Consider the following 23,356-nt stretch of genomic DNA (forward strand, 5'->3'; position numbering starts at 1 on the left):
AAAACCGGACACAATAGAGCAGCATGCTGCGTTATTGTGTCCGGTAAAATCACGGACACCCTGACGGAAAGCCGACGGAACCCATTGAAATCAATGAGTTCCATCGGCCGTCGGCGGTGTCCATTGCTTCTGTTATTCCCGTGTTCTGTTCCTCTGACGAAGAACGGAATAGCACAACACAGATGTGAACACAGCCTTATTTGTACTACATTTTTGCTGTATCATACAATATACTTCATAGACAATAAATATTTAACATTACCTCTCTTGTGCTTGAAGAGGGAAGAACATATCCATCAATAGACAAACCATGGCACTGAATAAAAAATAAAAAAAAATGTTGATAAAATGAGTGCCTTGCTAAAGCATTTGGGTGAAAATTACATGTACCAGAGAATGAGTTCTGATCAACATCTAGCGCACTGACTCTTCCATATTATTTTCATGAAAAAAACAAAACTTTAAGGTGCTTGATACACCAATGTCATCAGACACAATGCTGGAGTAGGTGACTCCTGGGGCATTAGTCATTTATTCTAAGCAGTTACCACTATAACACAGAGACCAAAATCACAGTAAAGGTATTTATATCATATTTCTAAGCAATCGAACCAGTTGTGTGAAAACAGACATTATTTAATTGATTATTATTGACTAATTATTGACTCACTTTCTGGAGAAGATTCCACACTTTCTGATAAAACCCCACAGGCACCCTGTTGATGGCTCCATCTAACCTCCTTCTTCTGAGCCACTGGCCTTGGTGATCATCCCAAATAAGTTGGGGTGCACTAGATACAGTTGGAGACAAAGTTTCCGTTGGAGAGGAAGGAGTACTGCATCTCTGTAATAACACGTAAAAAGATGATTTATGATATATCTCCTTCCTCTTGGTTAGCATACTGACCCAGGACTTGTATTTCAATAAGTACAGATTATTTGCAGCAAGCCCAGAAGTGGGGGGAAAAATTAAAGTCACGTGACAATTACTTCATGATGCGATTGGTTATCCACATTTAAAGTTTAATAGGCGGAAGCACTGGACATTTTCCCTGGAAGGGAACTGGAATTGTACAATCTTTAGGAGGCTTTAAAATTCAGAATTTGTCAGGTATATTGTAACGCCCGTGGCCACGGACCGTCGGGATTACTCACCCCCCGACGGACGCAGCCATGGATCTGTGAGCGCTGGCCCGCATCTCCTCCTCAGGAGACGCCAGCGCTCACTTCCGCTTCATTCTGCTGTCTCCCATAGGGTGCGCACGCACGCTCGTGCCCGGCCTTAAAGGGCCAGTTCGTGCACATGAAGATCAGTAATTAGCCCATACTCACCCTGGACTATAAGAAGGGCCCTGCCCCTTCCTTCATTGCCTGAGCGTTGTTGCGTTTACCCGTGTTAGTCTTTGCAAATGGTCCCTTAGTGTTTTCCAGTTTCCAGTGTTCCCGTACCTGCAACCTGTATCCTGTGCTACCTTGTTCCTGTGCCTTAGAGAGTTGGAGTCGTGTTGTGTCACCGATCACACCTGCTGTGTTACACCACGCCTGGTGTCTGCTGCCAAAGTCCCATCCAAGCCTAACCATCGCTACTGTCTGACCTACCACAGGTACCCTTACCCGAACTATAGACATTGACTTGGTACTCTGTTTGGCCAGCTGCTATCCCGCTACGGCGGTACGGCCCAGTGGGTCCACATACCCACAGATCGTGACATATATTAAATTTTCACAACTTTTTAAAGATTAATTGCATAATAAAATGATAATATAATGCATTAATGAAAGTCTGGAATCTGCAAAGGTGACTGAACAACCTCCATGCCCAGACAGACAAGCCATCGTAAAATACCTACACTGATCTAGAAGCAGCCTATAAAACCAGAATTTTGGTACCGAGAAAAACCTGAAGAATTTAGGAACAGTACGTTGCTAAAAATCTTAGCCTCAAATTTTAGGATCATCATGCTTTACAGCAGGGCTCTACAAAACTTGTTTCATGCCTTACACCGAGGTCAGGAGGTCTGTACTCCTTCACTTCATTTCTTTAGCCTCCCGAACCATTACCTTCATACTGCACAATCTGTACTCTTGGTGAAATGTATATGTTAAGCATATGCAGAATAGATTTTCAATTTCCCTTTCCATTCACTTAAAGGGGTAATCCAGGATTAGATAAACATGACTGTTTTCTTCCCAAAACAGCGCCACACCTTTCCACAGGCTGTGTGTGGTATTAAAATTCAGCCCCATTTACTTCAATGGAGCTGAACTGCAATATCAGACACAACCCCTGGACAGGTTTGGCGCTGTTTTGGGAAGAAAGCAGCCATGTTTTTCTAATCCTGGACAACCCTTTTAAGGTGTTCCAATACCGCTTAATTTATAAAAGCCTATATTTTGTGCTTCATAGGTAGAATGTAGATCAATGAGAACGACAGCCTGAATTCTCCAGATGGATTCTTAGTCCTTTTAGGCTGGATTCACACGAGCGTGGCGTTTTTGCGGACGCAAAAACGCAGCGTTTTGCGCGCGCAAAAACCACTTGACAGCTCTGTGTGTCATCCGTGTATGATGCGCGGCTGCGTGATTTTCGCGCAGCCATCATAGAGATGAGGCTAGTCGACGTAAATAGTCACTGTCCAGGGTGCTGAAAGAGTTAACTGATCGGCAGTAACTCTTTCAGCACCCTCGACAGTGAATTCCGATCACAATATCGAGCAACCTGTTAAAAAAAAAAAGCCGTTCGTACTTACCGAGAACTTCCCTCCCGGCCGTTGCCTTGGTGACGCGTCCCTGTCTTGACATCCGGCCCCACCTCCCTGGATGACGCGGCAGTCCATGTGACCGCTGCAGCCTGTGCTTGGCCTGTGATTGGCTGGAGCTGTCACTTGGACTGAATCATCATCCCGGGAGGTCAGACTGGAGGAAGAAGCAGGGAGTTATCGGTAAGTCAGAACTTCTTTTTTTTTTACAGGTTCATGTATATTGTGATCGGAAGTCACTGTCCAGGGTGCTGAAACAGTTTAACTCTTTCAGCACCCTGGACAGTGACTATCTCTTGACATCGCGTACCGGAAATTTTTTTGCCGGGTTCGGTCAACAAGTTCGGCCGAACCCGGTGAAGTTCAGTTCGGTTGTCCGGGTTCGCTCATCTCAAAGGCACTCCGTTTGGATCTTTGTAAACAGAAAAGCACGTGTTGCTTTTCTGTTTACATTCATCCTTTTGACAGCTCTTGCGCGAATCACGCAGTTCGCACGGAAGTGCTTCCGTGCGGCATGCGTGGTTTTCACGCACCCATTGACTTCAATGGGTGCGTGATGCGTGAAAAACGGCGAAAGAACGGACATGTCGTGACTTTTTTTCAGCGGACTCACGCTGAGTAAAAATCACGCACATGTCTGTACGGCCCCATAGACTAATATAGGTCCGTGCAACGCGCGTGCAAATCACGCGCGTTGCACGGACGTGATTCCCGTTCGTCTGAATAATGCCTTAGTCCGCAGCTCTCTAAACGACTGAAAATCAGTTCCATTCATCTAAATGTGGTGGTTTCTGCAGCAAGCACGAGGATTTCAGCAAGTTTTATTCAGATGAATTGAACAAAATCTGCCGTGTGTGACTGCACCCTTATAGAATTACAGATTCACTTTTGGTCAACATTTACCCATTCAATGCGGATAAATAAAAGTCAGTTTGTAATATATCTGATCACATACTGGGCAGCACAAGACAAGAAAATATCATCCATTTATCAGTGCTAAGGAACAGCGATTTATTTGAATTCCATTTGGATGTTTTTACTCAAGGAAAATAAAAAATGGCTACACCAGAAAAAATATATAAAAGCACCGTGCGTCCAGTTATTCTAGGGCTCTGCCTTGTAGATTGCTCATAATTGTTCTTTTTCTTCACTCCACATATGAGGACGGTCCTCAGACATAAGAGTCATTGTAAGAGCATTACACGAAGAGAACTGCATAAAAGGACATCCGCAGAGAATCGGCAACCCTGACAAGATTGAAAAACTCGATTCTGCAGAAGTTAAAAGTGCAATTTACAGGACTGTACGTCCTAGCGTGAAGCGATCAGCCCGATGAACAGTGTGTGAAGTGAAATGCCAGCATGGGGCCGCTGGGACTACAAAGATAAATTGCGTAAACTGTATCTGTATGACGGAGCTAGACAAAAAGCAGGGTAGGTCGAGTATCTAATACAATCCTGGCTGTCATTCTTTTATTATGGACTAATATAGACACACTACGGAATATGCTACATACTGGGTTATCAATAAGCAGATAAAAAGAAGAATGTAATAGTAAGGCCTTATTCAGATGAGCATGTCCGTTTTGCGTCCACAAAAAACGGACCGTATTTAATGCATTTCAGTTCCGTGTGCCATCAGTTTTTAATGTCAGTGTTGGTGTACATTTTTTTTCCTCAACATTTCTTTAGCAACTGTTGCGTGAAACACGGACAGCACATGGATGACGTCAGTGTGCTGTCCGTGATTTTCACGCACCCATAGACTTCAATGGGCGAAGTGGTCCGCAAAAACGGACATGCAGTGTTTCACGCAATGGAAAAACGCTGCGTGAAAACTCACAGACGTCTGAATAGCCCCATTGAATTGCATAGGTCCGTGTGCTGTCCGTGTTTTTTAACGGACAGCACACGGACGTATACAACGTTCGTCTGAATAAGGCCTAAAAGAGGCAATGCTTATTTTTTTGGTTCAAGACAATTTTATTTCTTATTTTTGAATAACCACTTCTTTGAAGTATACTCGCTGCACAAAAGTACAGAAATCCTTCATATGCATGTAACAAGTCCTAAAACATACCCTTAGAATACTTGTAAAAAACAAAAACCCTGGAAATATGTCAATGAGTTGCCCTCTAGCGTCAAATCCCCTGGTTTATTAAAGTGAATGTTCACTATTGAGACATGTCTAAAGATGTCATTGTCTGTGCCCTGTGATCCCATCGCTAAAACCAAGGGGCCAAGGCACTCCTCTAAGCGATATGACCCTGTGTTTTCATATTCAGAAATTGTTGCATAACATGTAATGTAAATTTCCTTTTTACTTCAGTTGGACTGTAATAATTCCAACAACAGACTTGGAAATCCAAATATCGCCAAGACGGAAAACTAAGGCCCCTTTTCGTTCTAGCGATCAGTGAAAGTCACATGACATCTCCTATCACATTATTGAGACCTGGTAGATGTCTAAAGGTGAACAATAATATAAGTAACGCCACCTAGTTTAATTTCCCTACACGTTACCTATTTAGGTGACTTAAAATTACTCTTAAAGCGGTAATCCGGAACGACAGTAAATATAAAGAAGAACTATATAGTGAAACCTCAGATAATTCTGCAGACAACTAAAGTTGAAAAAACAAGTCCCTTTAGAGAATGCCCTAGTCCTCTCTTTTCCCCTTTGCGCATTGACTGCACTCTCCTGAGTCAGACTCTATTCACATCAGGGTTATGTCTTCCGTTTTCCCCCAGAAGTGACAACACAGTGCCGGGCCCGTCGTATAACAGATCTCAATACCAATTCCATCTTGGTGTCTGTCGTTTTGACTGCAAGAATAGAGCTACATGCTGCACTATTGATGGAACTGCTGATGGAGGCTCCGAGGCACATAGCCCTATTTTTACCAAATTCATGTGGACATAGGGGCTATCAACCAACTTTCTATGAATCTGCATTGTTATAGAATGTATTACAATACAAGATCTGTATAACAAAGTAGAAGCTGTAGACTGAGTGACTATGAGCATTGAAATGGTTGTTATTAGAGGTTCTGTTACCTAAGTAAGATACCAAGAAAACTCAATAACAATTGAATAGAATTTAGAAAAAAAAAATTATGATTTAGGGCACATCCAGGATAAAAAAAAAAAAATAATTCTAATATCCCATGCATTTAGCCATATTTAGTATTATTAATATAATAATACAATGTTTGATAAATAAGCACTCAAAAATGTAAATATTAGCTTTTTTACAATCCATGTTTGTTAGGGCCTGTTCACATCAGCGTTGGCTTTCCGTTCCAGGGTGAACTCCGCAACAGAAAGTCAAACTGAAACCAAAGCTTCCGTTTCCCGTCACCATTGATATCAATGGTGACGGAAACATTGTTAATGGTTTCCGTTCGTCACCATTACGTCAGGTTTTCGTTTTAATGACGGAATCAATAGCACAGTCGACTGCGCTATTGATTCCGTCGGAAACTGAAGCTTTGGTTTCAGTTTGACTTTTCGTTGCGGGGTTCACCCGACAGAAACCTCAGATGGAACCCCGGAACAGAAAGCCAATGCTGATGTGAACCGGCCTGGTAAATCTAAAAACACTCAATTACAAAATACAATAAAATTCCTTTAATCCCGCATTTGATAATCCAGATAGTTGTTTCCAGAACAGAAACTGAAGATGAAGCAAAGAAAACCAACAAGGAGATTCTCATGTTAAAATTGTAATTTGGCCTTTCTTCTTAAAAACTTGATTATTATATGCTTCTCTCCAACTGTCATAATCCAGAATATTTGATAATCCAGTACCTATCGGGTCCTATCGATTGATTAAAGGAATTTTACTGTAGTTAATAATTATCAATAAAGATAAAAAGCGACAGTATTTATAAAATTCAGCAGATCCAGAACTGTAAATAGATTTCAGGATTAGGATTAGTCAATTGTAGATTAGGATTAGTCAATTGTAGATTAGGATTAGTCAATTTTAGAATAAAGTAATGTTAGTTAGATGACATCCACATGATAATTCACCTGATCATCGGCACTAAATCTCCTATCCATCTGAAACCGGAAATAAATGACAATGTGATTTTGATAAAACAAAATATTGGATATATACAGATATGACTTGTAACAGTAAAAATAATTACGCGAGGCGATACCTTATTCTGTATTAAAAAAAAACATTTAATGCATTGATGTTACACATTTAGAATTATTACTGATATATACACACATACATTTTTTTCAAGTGTATCAACAAAACATGACTCTGCCTGCACATACACATGGCAAGTATAGATGGAGACTATCCTGTTGCACAGATAATCTTCTAGTAAGCATTAGGCCTCATTCACACATTGCAGATTTGGTTAGTATTTGGAATTGGTATGCGAAAACCTGGAGTGGATCCTATACACAGGGGAAATATAATGGAAAGATTCATACTGGGCTGCTAGTTCTCATGTCTCATGAAGGAGCAGATTGCACACAGTATTAAGGGCTGCGGAGCTCCCCTAGGCACTGGTCAGGACCCTCTTAGGTCTTATTCACACGGCAGTATTTTGGTCAGTATTCTGCTTCAGTATTTATAAGCCAAAACCAGCAGTGGGTCCAAAACATGGAAGAGGTGAAAATTTATTTACAGTGTTCACCTTCTGAGAGCCATGACTTTTTTTTTTTTTACCGTCGACGGCCGCACCATTACTGCGTCTTAATAGTAGGCCAGTTTGCAGACATGACCTACTCAGCATGACGTACTATAACGCTGCTGGACAAAAAAAGGGGTTAAGACTCCCTATGAGCTGAATCTCTTTTAAGGAGTATCAGTACCTTGCAAGAGCTGCCATAAAGTAAAGGAACACATTTGCCATATTTTGTTATACATTTTAAGGCCGGATTCACATGAGCGTGTGCGTTTTGCGCATGCAAAAAACGCGGCGAAATAGAGTAAAATAAAAATCTATAAGGAGTAAAATAGCAGGGAATGTCTGGTACATACGTTCATACTCAAATACTGGACATAACTTTACAAGAAGATGTAATATGTCATTTTTAATTATAGTCAAACTGATTGGAGGCGAGACAATACTAAACTCACCAGTTTCATTTCACTTCGTAGCCGATTAATACCGCTCCGTTCAGTCTTAGTGGCTCCTGTGTGCCCCATCTCATGAATGGAGATAGCTGGACTGGTCGCACATGATTCCACTGGTCGCACTTAACAAACGAGAAAGAAATCTGAATTTCTGGATTAACTTCACATCCCACTACGACAACCCCTTTTATAAATAAAACCGGCCCGGTGGTCCGCTGATTGCTGTGGGTCTGGCTTCTGAAATCCGCTTCTAAACAGTTAATATTTCCAGGGGAACTTGCAGCCCACCTTTATTTTTTTAGTAACCTGAAATATTTTTTTTCTTTTCTTTCGTGGGATACAAATGGCTTCCTCACGGTACCATAGCTGAACCGATAGATTTTAATTTGTTACATTATTTAGAGAAAAATATTTCTTGAAAGGGTTGTTACCATTTCTAATATAGTATTCGAATATAACATAGCTATAATGCATGAGAACTAAGGTCTCCATTTTAGTTATGTGCCTCCCTCCCATGTCTCCTATTGCAGATAGAGCAGTGGAAGATGTGTCGTGCTGCAGCCAGTTGTCTTACAGCCAGACATAGGATTGTGAGGAGGAGGAAATGGCTGATCTCTCAGGACACATATAGAAGAATTCTTAATATTATTCTCAGCACTTTGTCATATTAGTAAAACTGGAATGTCAATGGAAAATCCCAATCTCTAATGATAGAATGTTATAAATTGTTGCCATTAAAGTTAGGATGTATTCTTATACTCCAATGGCACAGTGTATTCTGGCTGTATTCTGGGGTCTATCAGGATTTTCTGGTATCTGTTTGAAAATGAGTTTGGCATTGCTGTCATGGTAACTTTACAAATGAGGCTCTTTTCACAGTGCGTTTAGTAGTCTACATTTAACATATACGACGCAAAAAACACCCAAATGGAGGCTCCGACGGATGCCTAACAGTGGCATCCATCACCCAAAGCCGTTAAATGTATACCATATTAGCCTATGGGTAATGAATGTCACTGTGAAGCATTTTTTTACTGGATCCCTCTGGATAAAATACTCTATCACGCTATTCTAGCCAGCAAAAAAACGGTATACCCAACATATACTGTACGACGGAAGCCTAAAGAACACTCTTTTGGTCTCCCCTGTATAATGGATATATATGACGAATATGTCAAACATACAGGGAAAGCGCAGTGTGCTATGGTGAACACGGTCTTAATATATATATATATATATATATATATATATACACACAGTATATATATATATATATGGTGATTTACTGTAAATCTTCTTTATAACATGTATTCAATATTCACTTACTACTTCGTTCCACACCAAACTCTTTCCCACTCAGAATATGATGGAGAAGATTTTTCATATCAAAAGGGCTAAGACTCATCAAACTTTCAGAGGCTTCTTCACCTGAAAATAAAAGTTCAAAAAGCTACTTCATAGGATCTGAAGTGTGGAGATTATACCATAAAGAACTGCAAATTTAGGGTATGAATCCAGGGTGTGATAAAATGGGAAAGGGTAAAGCAATTTAACTTCAGTATTATTAAGAACGTCTCATCATTTCATGACAATAGAGTGATTATTTTGCACAAAAATTACAATGATAATTTAACGGTTTGTAAAATAAAATGGGACAAGTTACTGCTTTACAATGCAGACAACAGATCGGTAACATAGCATTCATTTAATATAGATATGAAAAGTCTGGCTGGGCTTGGGGGATTGGTAGAGGACACTGGATGTGGCATATTTTTCAGACAACTAACACGAAGGTCATTGTGGATTTTCTAGCGGTGTGAATGGACAACTGTGAACTGTGTGTAGTATCTATACTACATGTATCTACAGAAGCCATTATATATACACTGTATACATTCTGCCAAGATAAGAAGAATGATAGGTCTTTTAATAAAAAGCTTTAACTAACCTGAGCAGTTTAAGCTGCGGGCGAGCTCGGTGGCCATTACCTGGATGATGAGACCAATACGGAGTCTGAGCATCTCTCCAAAGAGACTGGGCTGAGATCTGACATACATTGCAAGATACAACATTATCTCCTAAGAAAGACAAATGTAGGTAATTATGTTACATTATTTTTGTGTATTATTGATTTTTACAATATTTAAATCACACAAGTTTATTCATATAATATAGCGCAGGCCTAGCGAGGGTACAAAGGAGCCACTGCGAGACCTGCGCTTCTTCTTCTAGTGAAGCGCCTGTCACACACTATAGACCGGACAGCAGCAGAACGCATCACATTCTCTTCCCTGCGCTCTGCTGCTGCCGGTTCCAGCAGTTTATGGAGAGGGGGAAGAGGGTACAGGGAGCCGCCGCCAGACCTGCGCTTCTTCTAGAGAAGTGCCTGCCACACACTATAGACCAGATAGCAGCAGAACGCATTACATTCTCTTCCCTGAACTCTGCTGCTGCCGGTTCCACCAGTGTATGGAGAGGGGGAAGAGGGTACAGGGAGCCGCTGCCAGACCTGCGCTTCTTCTAGAGAAGTGCCTGCCACACACTATAGACCAGATAGCAGCAGAACGCATCACATTCTTTTCCCTGCGCTCTGCTGTTGCCGGTTCCAGCAGTGTATAGAGAGGGGGAATGAGGGTACAGCTAGCCGCTGCGAGACCTGCGCTTCTTCTTCTAGTGAAGCGCCTGTCACACACTATAGACCGGACAGCAGCAGAACGCATCACATGCTCTTCCCTGCGCTCTGCTGCTGCCGGTTCCACCGGTGTATAGAGGGGGTAATGGGGGTAAAGGGAGCCGCCGCCAGACCTTGGCTTCATCTAGAGAAGTGCCTGTCACACACTATAGACCGGACAGCAGCAGAACGCATCACATTCTCTTCCCTGCGCTCTTCTGCTGCCGGTTCCACCAGTGTATGGAGAGGGGGAATGGGGGTACAGGGAGCCGCCGCCAGACCTGCGCTTCTTCTAGTGAAGCGCCTTTCACATACTAGGGACCGGACAGCAGCAGCGCCCATCACATTCTCTTCCCTGAGCTCTGCTGCTGCCTGCTACTCTATAGAGAACTATATAGTACATAGAGGCAGATAGACCTTCCTGACATCACGATGGAGGCATGCACATCTGACGTCAGGATGGGCCAGTCGCCCACCCGTACACACAGGCAGCAGAGCTAGCAATAGGAAAAATACAAGAAATAAAATGTAGTAGAAAAGTGTCAGAGTGGCCATTTAAAACACATATAACCCAAAAAGGAGCCCAAATTCCTTAATAAAGTATATTACAAAATATATTTATATTACACATACTGCTAGAAAATAAAAAGTTGATCGAACATTTGGTTACACATTAAATATTTACGCAAATGTAAATGCAAATGTATCCAGTTTGGCATTGATTTTCAGTACTGTCTGTGCAGCAGTTCTCAAATGAAGTCTTACCTGTGTCAGCACAGCAATGCTAATATCTTGTCCACTTGCTTCATAGATCAGATCAGCCAATTCTTCTGGAGGCAAAGGTCTATGGTAAAAAAAACAAAAAACTTAATAGCATGTATTTAACTATTCTCTTTCCATGAATTACTTAGATTTCAAGTTTAGAGCCACTTTTAAGATTTCATTACAGAATTGGATAAATAACACTTCCTCAAAAGGCCTGGTAGTGTCATTCTCTAAATGCAGACAACGGGTGCCATTATCACATTAGGTGATTGTAATATTAGGTAATCCTCAAATTACTTTAAATTAAATAAGAAGGGCAAAGCCAAATAATAAGACACTAAGAACAGTGAAAATCAACTGAAAATTTCCCATTTGCCTTAGAGGGGGTTTCCAGGATATTTGTTCTTTCTATTTAGCCCTTAAAGGCTAAGTACACGTTTGAATTTTTTTTTTAAGAAAAATGTCTATAAGTGTGTTTGGTGCAACTTTCTAAATACTTTTCATTAAAACTTATAATTTTTACTTTTTTAGATACAGCTGCTCTGTATACAGGATACAAAGCAGCTGTATCTCAAAAAGTAAAAATATTTTTAAATAAAAAGTATTTAGAAAGTTGCACCAAACTCACTGAAACACATTTTTATGAAAATAGAACAAAACAAAAAAAACACGATTTTGAAGAATTCATGACTTAAAAGGCTTTTTAATTTTATGTTTTCAATAAAATACTCTTTTCCCATGAACGGAGCAGCGCTGCATGTAAACATTGAATTGAAGCTCATGTTTGTACGTGCCCGCCTCACTGTCTGTGCAATGTACAGGACAACCGTACATTGCACAGGGGCTTTCTTCACCCTCGCCATGTCCCATCTGGCATCGTTTTTATAAAAACATAAAAATAACACTTTTCTATATCTAATATAAAATATCTATGTTGCACATGCATGATACCACCATATATAACACATTTATAAGACAAACAGTAATTGCCCCAGTCATAAGGGTTCTTGTCTACCAGACATGTGCCCCTATGAGGATTCCTCTCCTTCTTGCTGCATTCCAGAACTATGGTTATGACAATATGGCGTTACCATTGATTTAAACTTACGCTGTAATTGTTTTCTCTCGGGGTTCGGGGGGCAGACCAACGGTCAGCTGCTTCTGGTGTGAAAGGATATCAGTGCAAGCCTAGTGAAACAAAGTTATAAGAACTGCATCACATCCTTGTCTCTGCCTGGAGAACACCGTAAATGCGGTTGTGAAAATGATTATGTAACAAACCTCCGCCAATACTTCCACTCTCTTTCTCAGTAATCCAGAGATGTATCGGATCAGTCCCCACTCTCGATTGTGGCCTGCTTTGCCATACAGTTCACTCAGCAGACAGTGTACCGTTACTCCACACTGGCCATTGAGATTAGTGTCCCAATCTAGACCTCTATCCACAAATAAATGTTGCAAATTTTTATTGGGAAACGGATATATTAATACTCATAAATGTACTTGGAAAACCATCATAAATATAAGCAGTGATTACATAATAGAGCACACATGGCATGATCTGAGGAATAGGCAAGTGTATGGGGACATACAGTTCTATGACAGAGTCATAAAAGTATGATAGGTGATGGTCCAGCCTCTTGGACTCTTTACCAAGAAGGAATGGACCTTATGATTTCTGTGAATGGGACTTAAGGCCCCTTGTTCTCGGTAATGGTTCATGTTCCAAATGTTGGACCCCACCTTTCAATGATTTTTCATAGGACAACTGAAAGTGATTGTTATTGCATACAGAGATTACCCCAACATATTACAAAATCTCTGTGCGATGAACCAGTCCTTCCCTTATTTATAGAATTAGGCAGGAGCAGGTCTATATGCGCAGCTTGTGTTGTTATGAGACTTCTGCCTGCATATGGCTGCCCAGAAGCGGACAAAAGACCTAAGAAGATTGTGATTTTTGGTGGCCTCTCTACTAATCTTGTGACAGATGAACTGCAGTGTGCAAGAATAACTTGTGCGTAAACCTTGCAATTCTTGCCATGACCTAACCATGAAAGTTGAGCTAATGATGGGATCTTCTTGCCTGAATTGCGTTTTTCAAATCTTTTTACTCCCAATGCATTGAAAAAATCTCAGCATGTCCTACAACAGGGGTGGACAAATGACTTAAATAGATGTCAATAGAAAAATACCCAAAAAGTTAGGTGTCAGCAGCACATTTCTAGGTGCATTGGTTATCTGGATCCTGGAATTTTGACCGGCCCTGTCCTATAGGATTTTTGAAGATCCTCATCTTCATAAAAAAACGAAATCACTTGTATTTATTGCTGTCCAAGAAACCAGTAAATTGCATCAGTTAAAGAGGCTCTGTCACCAGATTTTGCAACCCCTATCTGCTATTGCAGCAGATAGGCGCTGCAATGTAGATTACAGTAACGTCTTTATTTTTAAAAAACGAGCATTTTTGGCCAAGTTATGACCATTTTTGTATTTATGTAAATGAGGCTTGCAAAAGTCCAAGTGGGCGTGTTTAAAGTAAAAGTCCAAGTGGGCGTGTATTATGTGCGTACATCGGGGCGTTTTTACTACTTTTACTAGCTGGGCGTTCTGACGAGAAGTATCATCCACTTCTCTTCAGAACGCCCAGCTTCTGACAGTGCAGACACAGCCGTGTTCTCGAGAGATCACGCTGTGACGTCACTCACAGGTCCTGCATCGTGTCGGACGAGCGAGGACACATCGGCACCAGAGGCTACAGTTGATTCTGCAGCAGCATCGGCATTTGCAGGTAAGTCGATGTAGCTACTTACCTGCAAACGCCGATGCTGCTGCAGAATCAACTGTAGCCTCTGGTGCCGATGTGGCCGACACGATGCAGGACCTGGGGCAGGAAGTGAGTGACGTCACAGCGTGATCTCTCGAGAACACGCTGTGTGTCTGCACTGCCAGAAGCTGGGCGTTCTGAAGAGAAGTGGATGATACTTCTCGTCAGAACGCCCAGCTAGTAAAAGTAGTAAACACGCCCCGATGTAACACACATAATACACGCCCAGTTGGATTTTTACTTTAAACACGCCCACTTGTACTTTTGCAAGCCTCATTTGCATAAATACAAAAATGGTCACAACTTGGCCAAAAATGCTCGTTTTTTAAAAATAAAAACGTTACTGTAATCTACATTGCAGCGCCTATCTGCTGCAATAGCAGATAGGGGTTGCAAAATTTGGTGACAGAGCCTCTTTAAGGACCAAAAGGAGAAAGAAATCATATTTACCGTAATTGGTCCTTATTTTAGATGTAAAAAAAACAACAAAAACACCCCACAATTTTGAAAGCTAGATATATCTTTTTTTTTTTTTTTTTTTAATTATGAAGATGAATGAAATGACTCCTATGACAGGAATAATAATATCAGTAATAATACGTCATTCTGGTGGTTATTACTCCTAAAATTCTAGCAGTGTTTTCAGCAAGTATTGTCTCGATGGCAATCTACATGGCACAGATCCAGGCTGGGTAGTGGAGATTAATAGCACAGTCATGGAAAACACTGCCTCGGGTAATTACAGGAGTCGTCCTTCAACCAAAGAAATTCAGAACGGTGTGACTTGCCCATAGTGGGTATCTGTGGGTTTGCACAAACCGCATGTGACAATCCTTTAAATGCTTAATAATTGGTCCTCTGAAAAATTCTAGATCAATCTCCCAGGTCAGTCCCTCCAGGACTATAGACATAAAAATAGAAAAGTAGACTTACTTTATGACGCACAATACGTAGAGTATGTCTGCCTGATCCTGAAGAGTTGGACATTCTTTAAGCTGCTCCACTAGTTTTTCGCAGTCCACATTACCATGCGAGTCTTTAGGCAAATTTAATTCAGTCTCTCTTGTCTGTGAAAAGTATCCAACAGTGAGACGGAAGTCACTGACGCACTTCCACAAAATGTTATTGCGTACTGCATTGAAGACTATACTAGATGACATTCAGGAAATGCATAAAACACTATAATTATATCAAAGTGAATCACTGTAAGTGGTGGAGAATTAGAAGACATCATGATTTGCATACCCCATAATTGGGGTATTTTTGGCTATCATGACCAGACACAGGTTAGACAGTATATACTTTATAAAAGATAGGTTTTATGTCTAGATGTTCTACAAATAACAAAATTCTCAAAAATATTAAAAACAGTCCAAGGTTTACACCTTTAATTTAATCCATACAAAGAAATCATATACGAGCCCCGCAATTGGTTCCACATTCTTTAATGGTAATTTTGACATTTGAGATGTATTGTTTCATTTAGTTAAGTTCGGACTCGAGTTATGGATTGGGTGACAAGGTCTTTTTTTCCTCCCTTATTTAATTGTTATTGTCTTATTTGTTAACATTTTATTTTACTATTTTTATATAGAATGTTCTACAATTGTTCAGAAAAGATTTTGGGGGGGGGGGGGGGGACATTCTAACGTTATATGTTTTTACAGCAGTAGACCAATATAAGAAAAAGGAAACATTTTTCATGCAATCGACTAATTCAAATAATGTCCACTAGTCTTCAAGGTTGAATCTGGTTCTTTGATCTTTGATCTAATTGCCGCCACAAGAAATTTCAGCCAGAATTTGCTTACATTTCAATTATACCGGGTGTGATACAAAATATTGGCCCACATTTACTAATACCGTCTAATAGCTAGACATTGTAAACTTAGATCTGGGAGGAACAAAATTAGGCAAATTTATCACAGTGGTGCACCCAGTATGATCATTTTGGCGCATCTTGCATGACTTGTTAGACACTTTTCTCTTCCTTATACCACTTTTGATTTTGTGCATAACACAGTCCATTAATTTAATTGTAACCTGCATAATGCTTCATTTCTGAATTATTATTATTTAATTTAAAGTGCCATCAGCTTCCAGGATGCCGTACAGAGGAGTTTCCCAATGGTAATGCTGCAGAAAAATTTAAGCATTACCCCTTAATCCCGCACCTTTACAGTTGATTAATTGGGGGTCCCATTCACAGGACATCCTGTGATCAGCTTATTGTCCGTAATAAAATGGGATTGTCCAAAACAGAGAACCCCTTTAATTTTACAGCTTGTATCCAAAGTTCCATTCCAGCTATTAGAATGAAACAATCTGTGATAGACAATCTCCCTCACACTCTTGGCCTTGTTTTCTATTTTGTTCTATGGTATCATTAGTTGGTAGTTTCTCATGAACTAATTAAGTTAATGAGATTGTCCCGTATAGAAAACCCATTTTCATATACCCTATTAGAGAATTCTGAGTAGAGCGGAGGGCCCCTGTTCAGGATCGTAATCTCTTGGTCAGAGTGACGAGAGGTTACAAGGAGTGTCTCTGGCTCTCAAGGACCTGATCTGTCCTGCATTAGACAGACAACTCTTTGATATAAATGGGCACTGTGTAATGCTTCATTTACCCATTGGAGGCGCTGCAAGGAAATTGAACACTTACTGCCACATTTCACCACAGATTACAGCTGATGGCTGGGGGTCTGAGTAGGGGGACACCTTTTGATCTGCTTATTTTCAAGGGAGAATTCCGTAGGGATTGTCCAAAGGAGACAACCCCTTTAAAGCAGATTTATCGTTGCATAATTAGGCATTTTAAGAGTCCATGAGTGACATAAACTTCTTAAGTACAGATCTTATCCTGAGCCACCAGGTTTTCAGATTTATTATTGTGTTACCCAATAGTTGTATTTTAAAAGTGGAATGACGTCCTCGTTATTCACTTTATAGTATTGGGTTATTTTTAAATATCTTGTGACGTGTTATTGAGAAATGCAACATGCATGCACTCTCATTGAGTTTAATTGGAGACCCTTAAAGGGAACCGGTCACATTAAAAAGGCAGTTCAATCTGCAGGCAACATGGTATAGAGAAGGAAAAGCTGAGCAGATTGATATACTGTATATGTAATTTTTTCAGAAAAGATTCAGTATAACTTGTCATTTATTCATTTAAACTTGTGCTCATTCTGGGCTTAGGAGTCCAGTGGGCGGTCCTAATCATTTATTGAACTCCTGCGCCTAGAATGAGAAGAGTTTTAAATTACAGGTTATACTGAATCGGTCACTACAAAACTATACAAACTATATATCAATCTGCTCAGCTCCTCTTGCTCTAAAACATGCTACCCATAGATTTGACTGCATTTTCAATGTTGCAGGTTCCCTTTAAACATAAGCCAGAAGTCTCGCAGCTATGAGGAATGGCCCTTTTGTTACTTCAATTGATGGTGGTGGGACCAATTGTTGGACAACTACCAATGAAATATTCGGATTTGTTTCAAAGATATCAGGTCTCAGAAGATGTTCAAAGGGGAACCTTCACTTTTAACAATAGTATAGTCATTGGAACCTATTTGATTTTCCTTTCGCATACAAATGTAGCCAAGTTTATCTTGACTCTGATAACTTGCTGCAGCGTAATATCACACAACAAAAGCCATTGAAAACTCATTGAAAAAGTCAAGTTAAAGTTTCTTGCCAATGTGTATTTAATGTGTTAAGAGTCAAGATAAAGATGGCTACATCTGTATTACTATATGTGCGGCTGAAAGCTAATCTTAAAGGGGTCATACAGAACTACAGTAAATATAAAAAATAACTATATAGTGAAACGTGTAATTCTGAGGATAGCCATTGAAAAAGAATGCATTTCCCCTGTGCACATAGCCCGTGTGTTTTCAGGCAGAGAGAATGATAGAGCTATTCCGACATAACACAGCACTGATTCTTTCTCCTCCCTGTATACTGACAGCGGTCTATTGGACTTTTGCAATGATCACCTACAGTGTGTTTTAATTTGACACATAAAGCAAATTAATGAGTGACAGCATTACCTTAAACTTTTTTGTTAAATGGTCAAAATCAGTACTTGCTATAAAATGATGTCACATGGTAAAACAGACAGGATTATAGTTCTGACTGCAAAATGAAATTCATGTCTATTATATCAGAAGAATGTATCAGGAAACCAGTCCTACCTGAGGTTTATGAGGTTGAGGAACTTCTAACAGATTTAAAGACTTTCGATGACCGCTTACATTTTTAGCAGGTAAAAACAGAGATGAATCTGAAATGACATACAATTGCACATATCAGTCCCTACAAAAATCACTTTTATGCCATCATGTTCTATGGTCATCCGAAATACATATTGGATTAACATTGACACTCCAGTTAGCAAATGTAAAATGTAGCATCTTTGTTATATATCTTATATTATACCTTTGCGGCACTTTATTTGCTTTTACTTTAATCAGTATAGAAAAAAATAAATCGGTGAACGAGCTGCTGTTGAGGAGTCTGTTCACTATTTAATACGTGCATAACAGGCATGGCTATAAATGGAAAACAGTGAAGCTCCGGCACACGATAGAATATAAAAATGCAATGCTGTTTATTGGTATCAAAATATAATAAAACAAGTGTTTAAAATCCCGGACAGAGAACGCTTATGCGTTTCGAACTTTCGATACCAATAGACAGCATTGCATTTTAATATTCTATCGTGTGCCGGACCCTTGACTATTTTCCTTGGATCCCTGCCTACCTCCGACGTAGATTTCCTGATCGAGCACCGATTGATGATGGGACGTGGCGGAATGGAGCTGTAGTGCGCATGTGTCTGCTGCTCCAGTCAAACATGGTGGGCATGGACAGGAAAGTACCTAAAATCTAAACTTTATTTAATCAATAGGTCCAGATTTCTTATAAAGATTTTTGATAAAAAGCTCCAAATCGCCTGGTTCCCTTCACACATCCAGAGTGTAACATGAAATTATATCTGATAGACACTTAATAGACATTATTCAATCTAGGTAGAAGCAGATATTGCTGTAGTATGTCACCTGGATCTCGAAGACTAAACATTGGAATTTAGAAAATGACATGTTGTCGATTCACATTGAAAGCTGTGGGATCCACCAAAAAAATATCTGATGTCTATGGCTGAGCTGCTGGGAATATCACGGTATACAAGCAATAATTAGAATATAAGTAAAGTCATAATAAGATCCATCAGTATCTGTTATCCTGCTTGTTAACAGTTAACAACACAAAGTAAAAATGAAATAAACCATAAGTGAAAGCAAAATATTTAAAACATCACTTTACATTGACATAGGATATAGCTAATGTTAAACTTGGAGAGCTTTTTCATACAGGGATGCTAGCAGTTGGTAGAATAAAAAAAACAAGGGTATGTTCACACGCGGATGTTTCGTTTCAGAATTTTTTTTCTGATTCTGGACAACCCCTTAAGCCCTCCATGTCCGCAGAGCGGTCAAGACTTGGCTGAAATGTGGCCGAAACGCTGTTCGGCAAGGTTTTCAAAATGATTATTGATGGCTGTCCGGTAAACCGCAGAATCGGACAGCCATTAACAATCCATTTTGAAAACTGCACAGCATGTCGGCGCAACCACTTAGTGTGGCCTTACACTTAAGTAATCCCTAAATGACAAATTCTGCAAGTGTCAAGTATGAGCTATTGAATCATCTGCTTAGCCACAGGCCTGGCCACCAAAGCTGATCAAGCTGATTCTCCATCCTCTTCTATACACCTGGTATCGTGTATTCTCTACATGCCACTAGCACTTTTGCCACCTCCATTTTGCAAGGAAACGTGGTCATTGATCCCAAGGGGTAGAGTTGGGAGTATTAGTGAATTTTCTTTTTCAATGTAGTGAGGGAGCTGCAAAGAGGTAGGTGGCAGGGGAGAACATGTTTCCCTGATGGAGATTTTCATAAAAAAAATAGTAAATTTTTTATTGTGATACACCCAAGATGGAGCAAAATTAATGAATAAATGGCCGCTGGATGTTATGGCATATCTCTAAGAACTATTTTGGCGTAACTACAACAGGAAATCATTTTATTGATCACAATCAAGTCTACTTACTGGATACTTCGAGGCCCTTTGACTTGGCCATCATGGAGAGTATATCACGGGTGGAATGGAGAGCGCTAAATGTATGGTACTGCGATGAGGTAGTACTGGTGGGAGGTAAGTGTGTTGTAGAGGCCACACTTTTCTGCAAGTGGTTTACGTACTGATCAAGTTCATCCAGCGCTTCATCTGAAAAGGAAGCAAACAATAACATCTCTCTTATGTGGTGATATGTAGGTCCCTGTATCATTGAACCACCATTGTAATACCCAGTTATAGTTAAATCGAAAATCTTTATACAGATGTGTCTCCCCTTCCTTTGCTTAAATTTGGTTAAGGACTGCAATTTCTCATAACAAATATCCAATACAATATCGCTACATGCTAGCAAAACCCTTGACAGGCCACAATGCACATCACAACCACTGGGTGGCCACACAGAGCATAGACATCTCGTGACAGAGTATCACGAAATCATATTTTGTTTCAAAGCTGCTCATCTCGTGCCACATATCTCAGGATATGTTGAAATTAAGTGGAAAGGTAAGGAAGGGCACATCTATAGTGTATGTTCACTCAAACACTATTTTACACTTTCATATACATCTACTTGCATAATAAAGTTATCAACTTTGCAATTAGTACATTGCTTTAATTCTATTGTACCAATCAGTTCCAACACGTTTTATAGAACATTCTCAATCACAGCTGCATTCACAATAACGCTGGTCGTTGAGCTCAAATCTCCCAGCATGCCCGGCTTCTTACCATTTTCACTGTGATCCACTTGAAATCCTTCTAGTTCATGCTCATAGTCATTGTCTGGACTATAATAGCCTTCATTACTTTCATCGAAAAGCTTTTCATCACTGTCAGAATCCAGGAAACTTAGGTGAGTGAAAAATGATGTAGTAAGGAAATCAGAGAGTCTGCCCTGTTTTACTCTGAAAAGGAAACACAGTAATGGATTACATCGCAGGAATAGTAGAGCAGATGTATTAATAGTGTCTTACATAAAAACAGCATAAACAGGCAGAAGGTGCGCCAAATTTATCTCACTGGAGAACGTTGTATCTTGATAAAAATGTTAGATACTTTTCTCTATCTTATGCTGACTCTTGTTTGGCTTACTTTAGACTATAATTTGTACCAAAACGGTGGCGCACGCCATTAATAAATTTGGCGTATTTTAGGACTCCACTTATCCACGAGCCCTTTTGTAGACAGTTTTGAAGTCTTTGTAAGGCTCCAAAGCGGTCTAAAATGCATAACAATTCTGGCACACAACATGTAAGGCATTTTTTTACCGAAATTTGTGCCAGAATTCTGTCGCATTTGCCATAGTGATTGTGACCCAAAATGTTTGTTCCATCTCAAAATGCATTTGATTTTAAGAAGATCGCCAAAAACAGTAAATAGTTTATGAATAGTATATTTCATCAACAATTATGTATGTTGAGGCCTTATTGTATTCACTGAGCACCAAGTATACTATATGCAGTATTCTTCCTGCGTCTGTGATAAAATTAGGTATGGCTATGCAGCGGTGATCAGATCCAATTCTTATTTGTGATTTCAGATCATTTAAAATTCATATAATGGGAAACCCCATCCAATAAATGTTCAAAGCAATTTAAAGGATATTACATTTAGTTCACCACTGTACCACTGCAGCCTTTCCTTATATCTGGCAACGCATGGGTTGTCCAACCGATTAAAAAATTAAGGAAATAACTCCCAAGTGACAAAATTGACTTTTAGGGCGCACTCACACCCTGCAGATTTTGTTGCAGAAATATCTGCAACTAAAAATCAATTCCATTCCATTCAATGGGATTGTTTCTGCAGCAGGTGCATGGATTTCTGCAATTTCCATTCAGATGAATAGAACGGATTTCCAGTCACAGGAGTTTTTGCAACAAAATCTGCCACCCTTAGGCCTCATGCACACGACCATATTTTTCCCAACCCGTAAATACTGGCGTAAATACGGGTCCGGTGTCACACGTATTCGACCCGTTTTGCACCAGTATTTACGGACCCGTGCCCGTAAATATGGGTCCAGTGTCACCCGTATTCCACCCATATTTACGGGCACGTTTTTGGCTGCAAAATAGCACTGCACTAATCGGCAGCCCCTTCTCTCTATCAGTGCAGGATAGAGAGAAGGGACAGCCCTTTCTGTAATAAAAGTTAAAGAAATTCATACTTACCCGGCCGTTGCCTTGGTGACGCGTCCCTCTCTTCACATCCAGCCCGACCTCCCTGGATGACGCGGCAGTCCATGTGGCCTGTGATTGACCTGTGATTGGCTGCAGCGGTCACATGGGCTGTAACGTCATCCAGGGATGTCGGGCCGGATGTCGAGAGGGACGCGTCACCAAGGCAACGGCCGGGAGACAGGACTGTAGGAAGCAGGAAGTTCTCGGTAAGTATGAACGTCTTTTATTTTATTTTTTTACAGGTTGCTCTATATTCTGATCGGAATTCACTGTCCAGGGTGCTGAAAGAGTTACTGCCGATCAGTTAACTCTTTCAGCACCCTGGACAGTGACTATTTACTGACGTCGCCTAGCAACGCTGCCATAATGATGGGTGCACACATGTAGCCACCCGTCATTACGGGAGCTCCATAGACTTCTATGGGCTGCCCGTGCCGTTATTACGGCCTAAAATAGGACATGTTCTATCTTTTTCAACGGCACGGGCACCTTCCCATAAGAAAACGGGAAGGTACCCGTGGCCAATAGAAGTCTATGAGCCCGTTATTGCGGGTCGTAATTACGACCCGTAATAACGGGAGTTTTTACGGCTGTGTGCATGAGGCCTTAGTGTAAGTTCACACGTATCATAAACACTTTAGAATTTCCGTCAGAAATTCTGCAACATTTTCGCAATATAAATTGACATGCTGCAGATTGAAAATCCATACAGCACGTAAATTTCCGCACGTGTTTTGTGCAGGTTTTTTTCTGCAGTGTGTGAATGAGATTTATTAAAATCTTATCCACTTTTCTGCTACTGTAAACTCTGCGCCATTTCCGCAGAGGAAATCCTGACGGAAATTGGCTGCAGTAGTCACATGGGATGAAACATCATGCCAAGAGAAGAGAGAATCGCATCACTA

General features: G+C 40.3%; 1 protein-coding gene across 3 annotated transcripts in view; it reads right to left on the reverse strand.

The window, feature by feature from the left end:
• Positions 1-23,356, reverse strand: part of PHKA2 (phosphorylase kinase regulatory subunit alpha 2) — a 93,554-nt gene that overhangs the window by 3,934 nt on the left and 66,264 nt on the right. For 2 of the 3 annotated variants that reach the window (XM_075854024.1, XM_075854023.1), the window contains exons 19-31: positions 20,998-21,173; positions 20,242-20,418; positions 18,324-18,412; positions 15,056-15,189; positions 12,577-12,733; positions 12,404-12,483; positions 11,296-11,374; positions 9,808-9,937; positions 9,186-9,287; positions 7,863-7,981; positions 6,794-6,823; positions 671-844; positions 263-316 (exon numbers count right to left, since the gene is read on the reverse strand). In XM_075854024.1, coding sequence (XP_075710139.1) covers positions 263-316; positions 671-844; positions 6,794-6,823; positions 7,863-7,981; positions 9,186-9,287; positions 9,808-9,937; positions 11,296-11,374; positions 12,404-12,483; positions 12,577-12,733; positions 15,056-15,189; positions 18,324-18,412; positions 20,242-20,418; positions 20,998-21,173 — 1,501 coding nt within the window. The remainder of the gene's footprint in view (positions 1-262; positions 317-670; positions 845-6,793; positions 6,824-7,862; positions 7,982-9,185; positions 9,288-9,807; positions 9,938-11,295; positions 11,375-12,403; positions 12,484-12,576; positions 12,734-15,055; positions 15,190-18,323; positions 18,413-20,241; positions 20,419-20,997; positions 21,174-23,356) is intronic. The other variant, XM_075854025.1, reaches the window with a different exon arrangement.

Source organism: Rhinoderma darwinii, chromosome 2, assembly GCF_050947455.1.
Source record: "Rhinoderma darwinii isolate aRhiDar2 chromosome 2, aRhiDar2.hap1, whole genome shotgun sequence".
Taxonomy (NCBI): domain Eukaryota; kingdom Metazoa; phylum Chordata; class Amphibia; order Anura; family Rhinodermatidae; genus Rhinoderma; species Rhinoderma darwinii.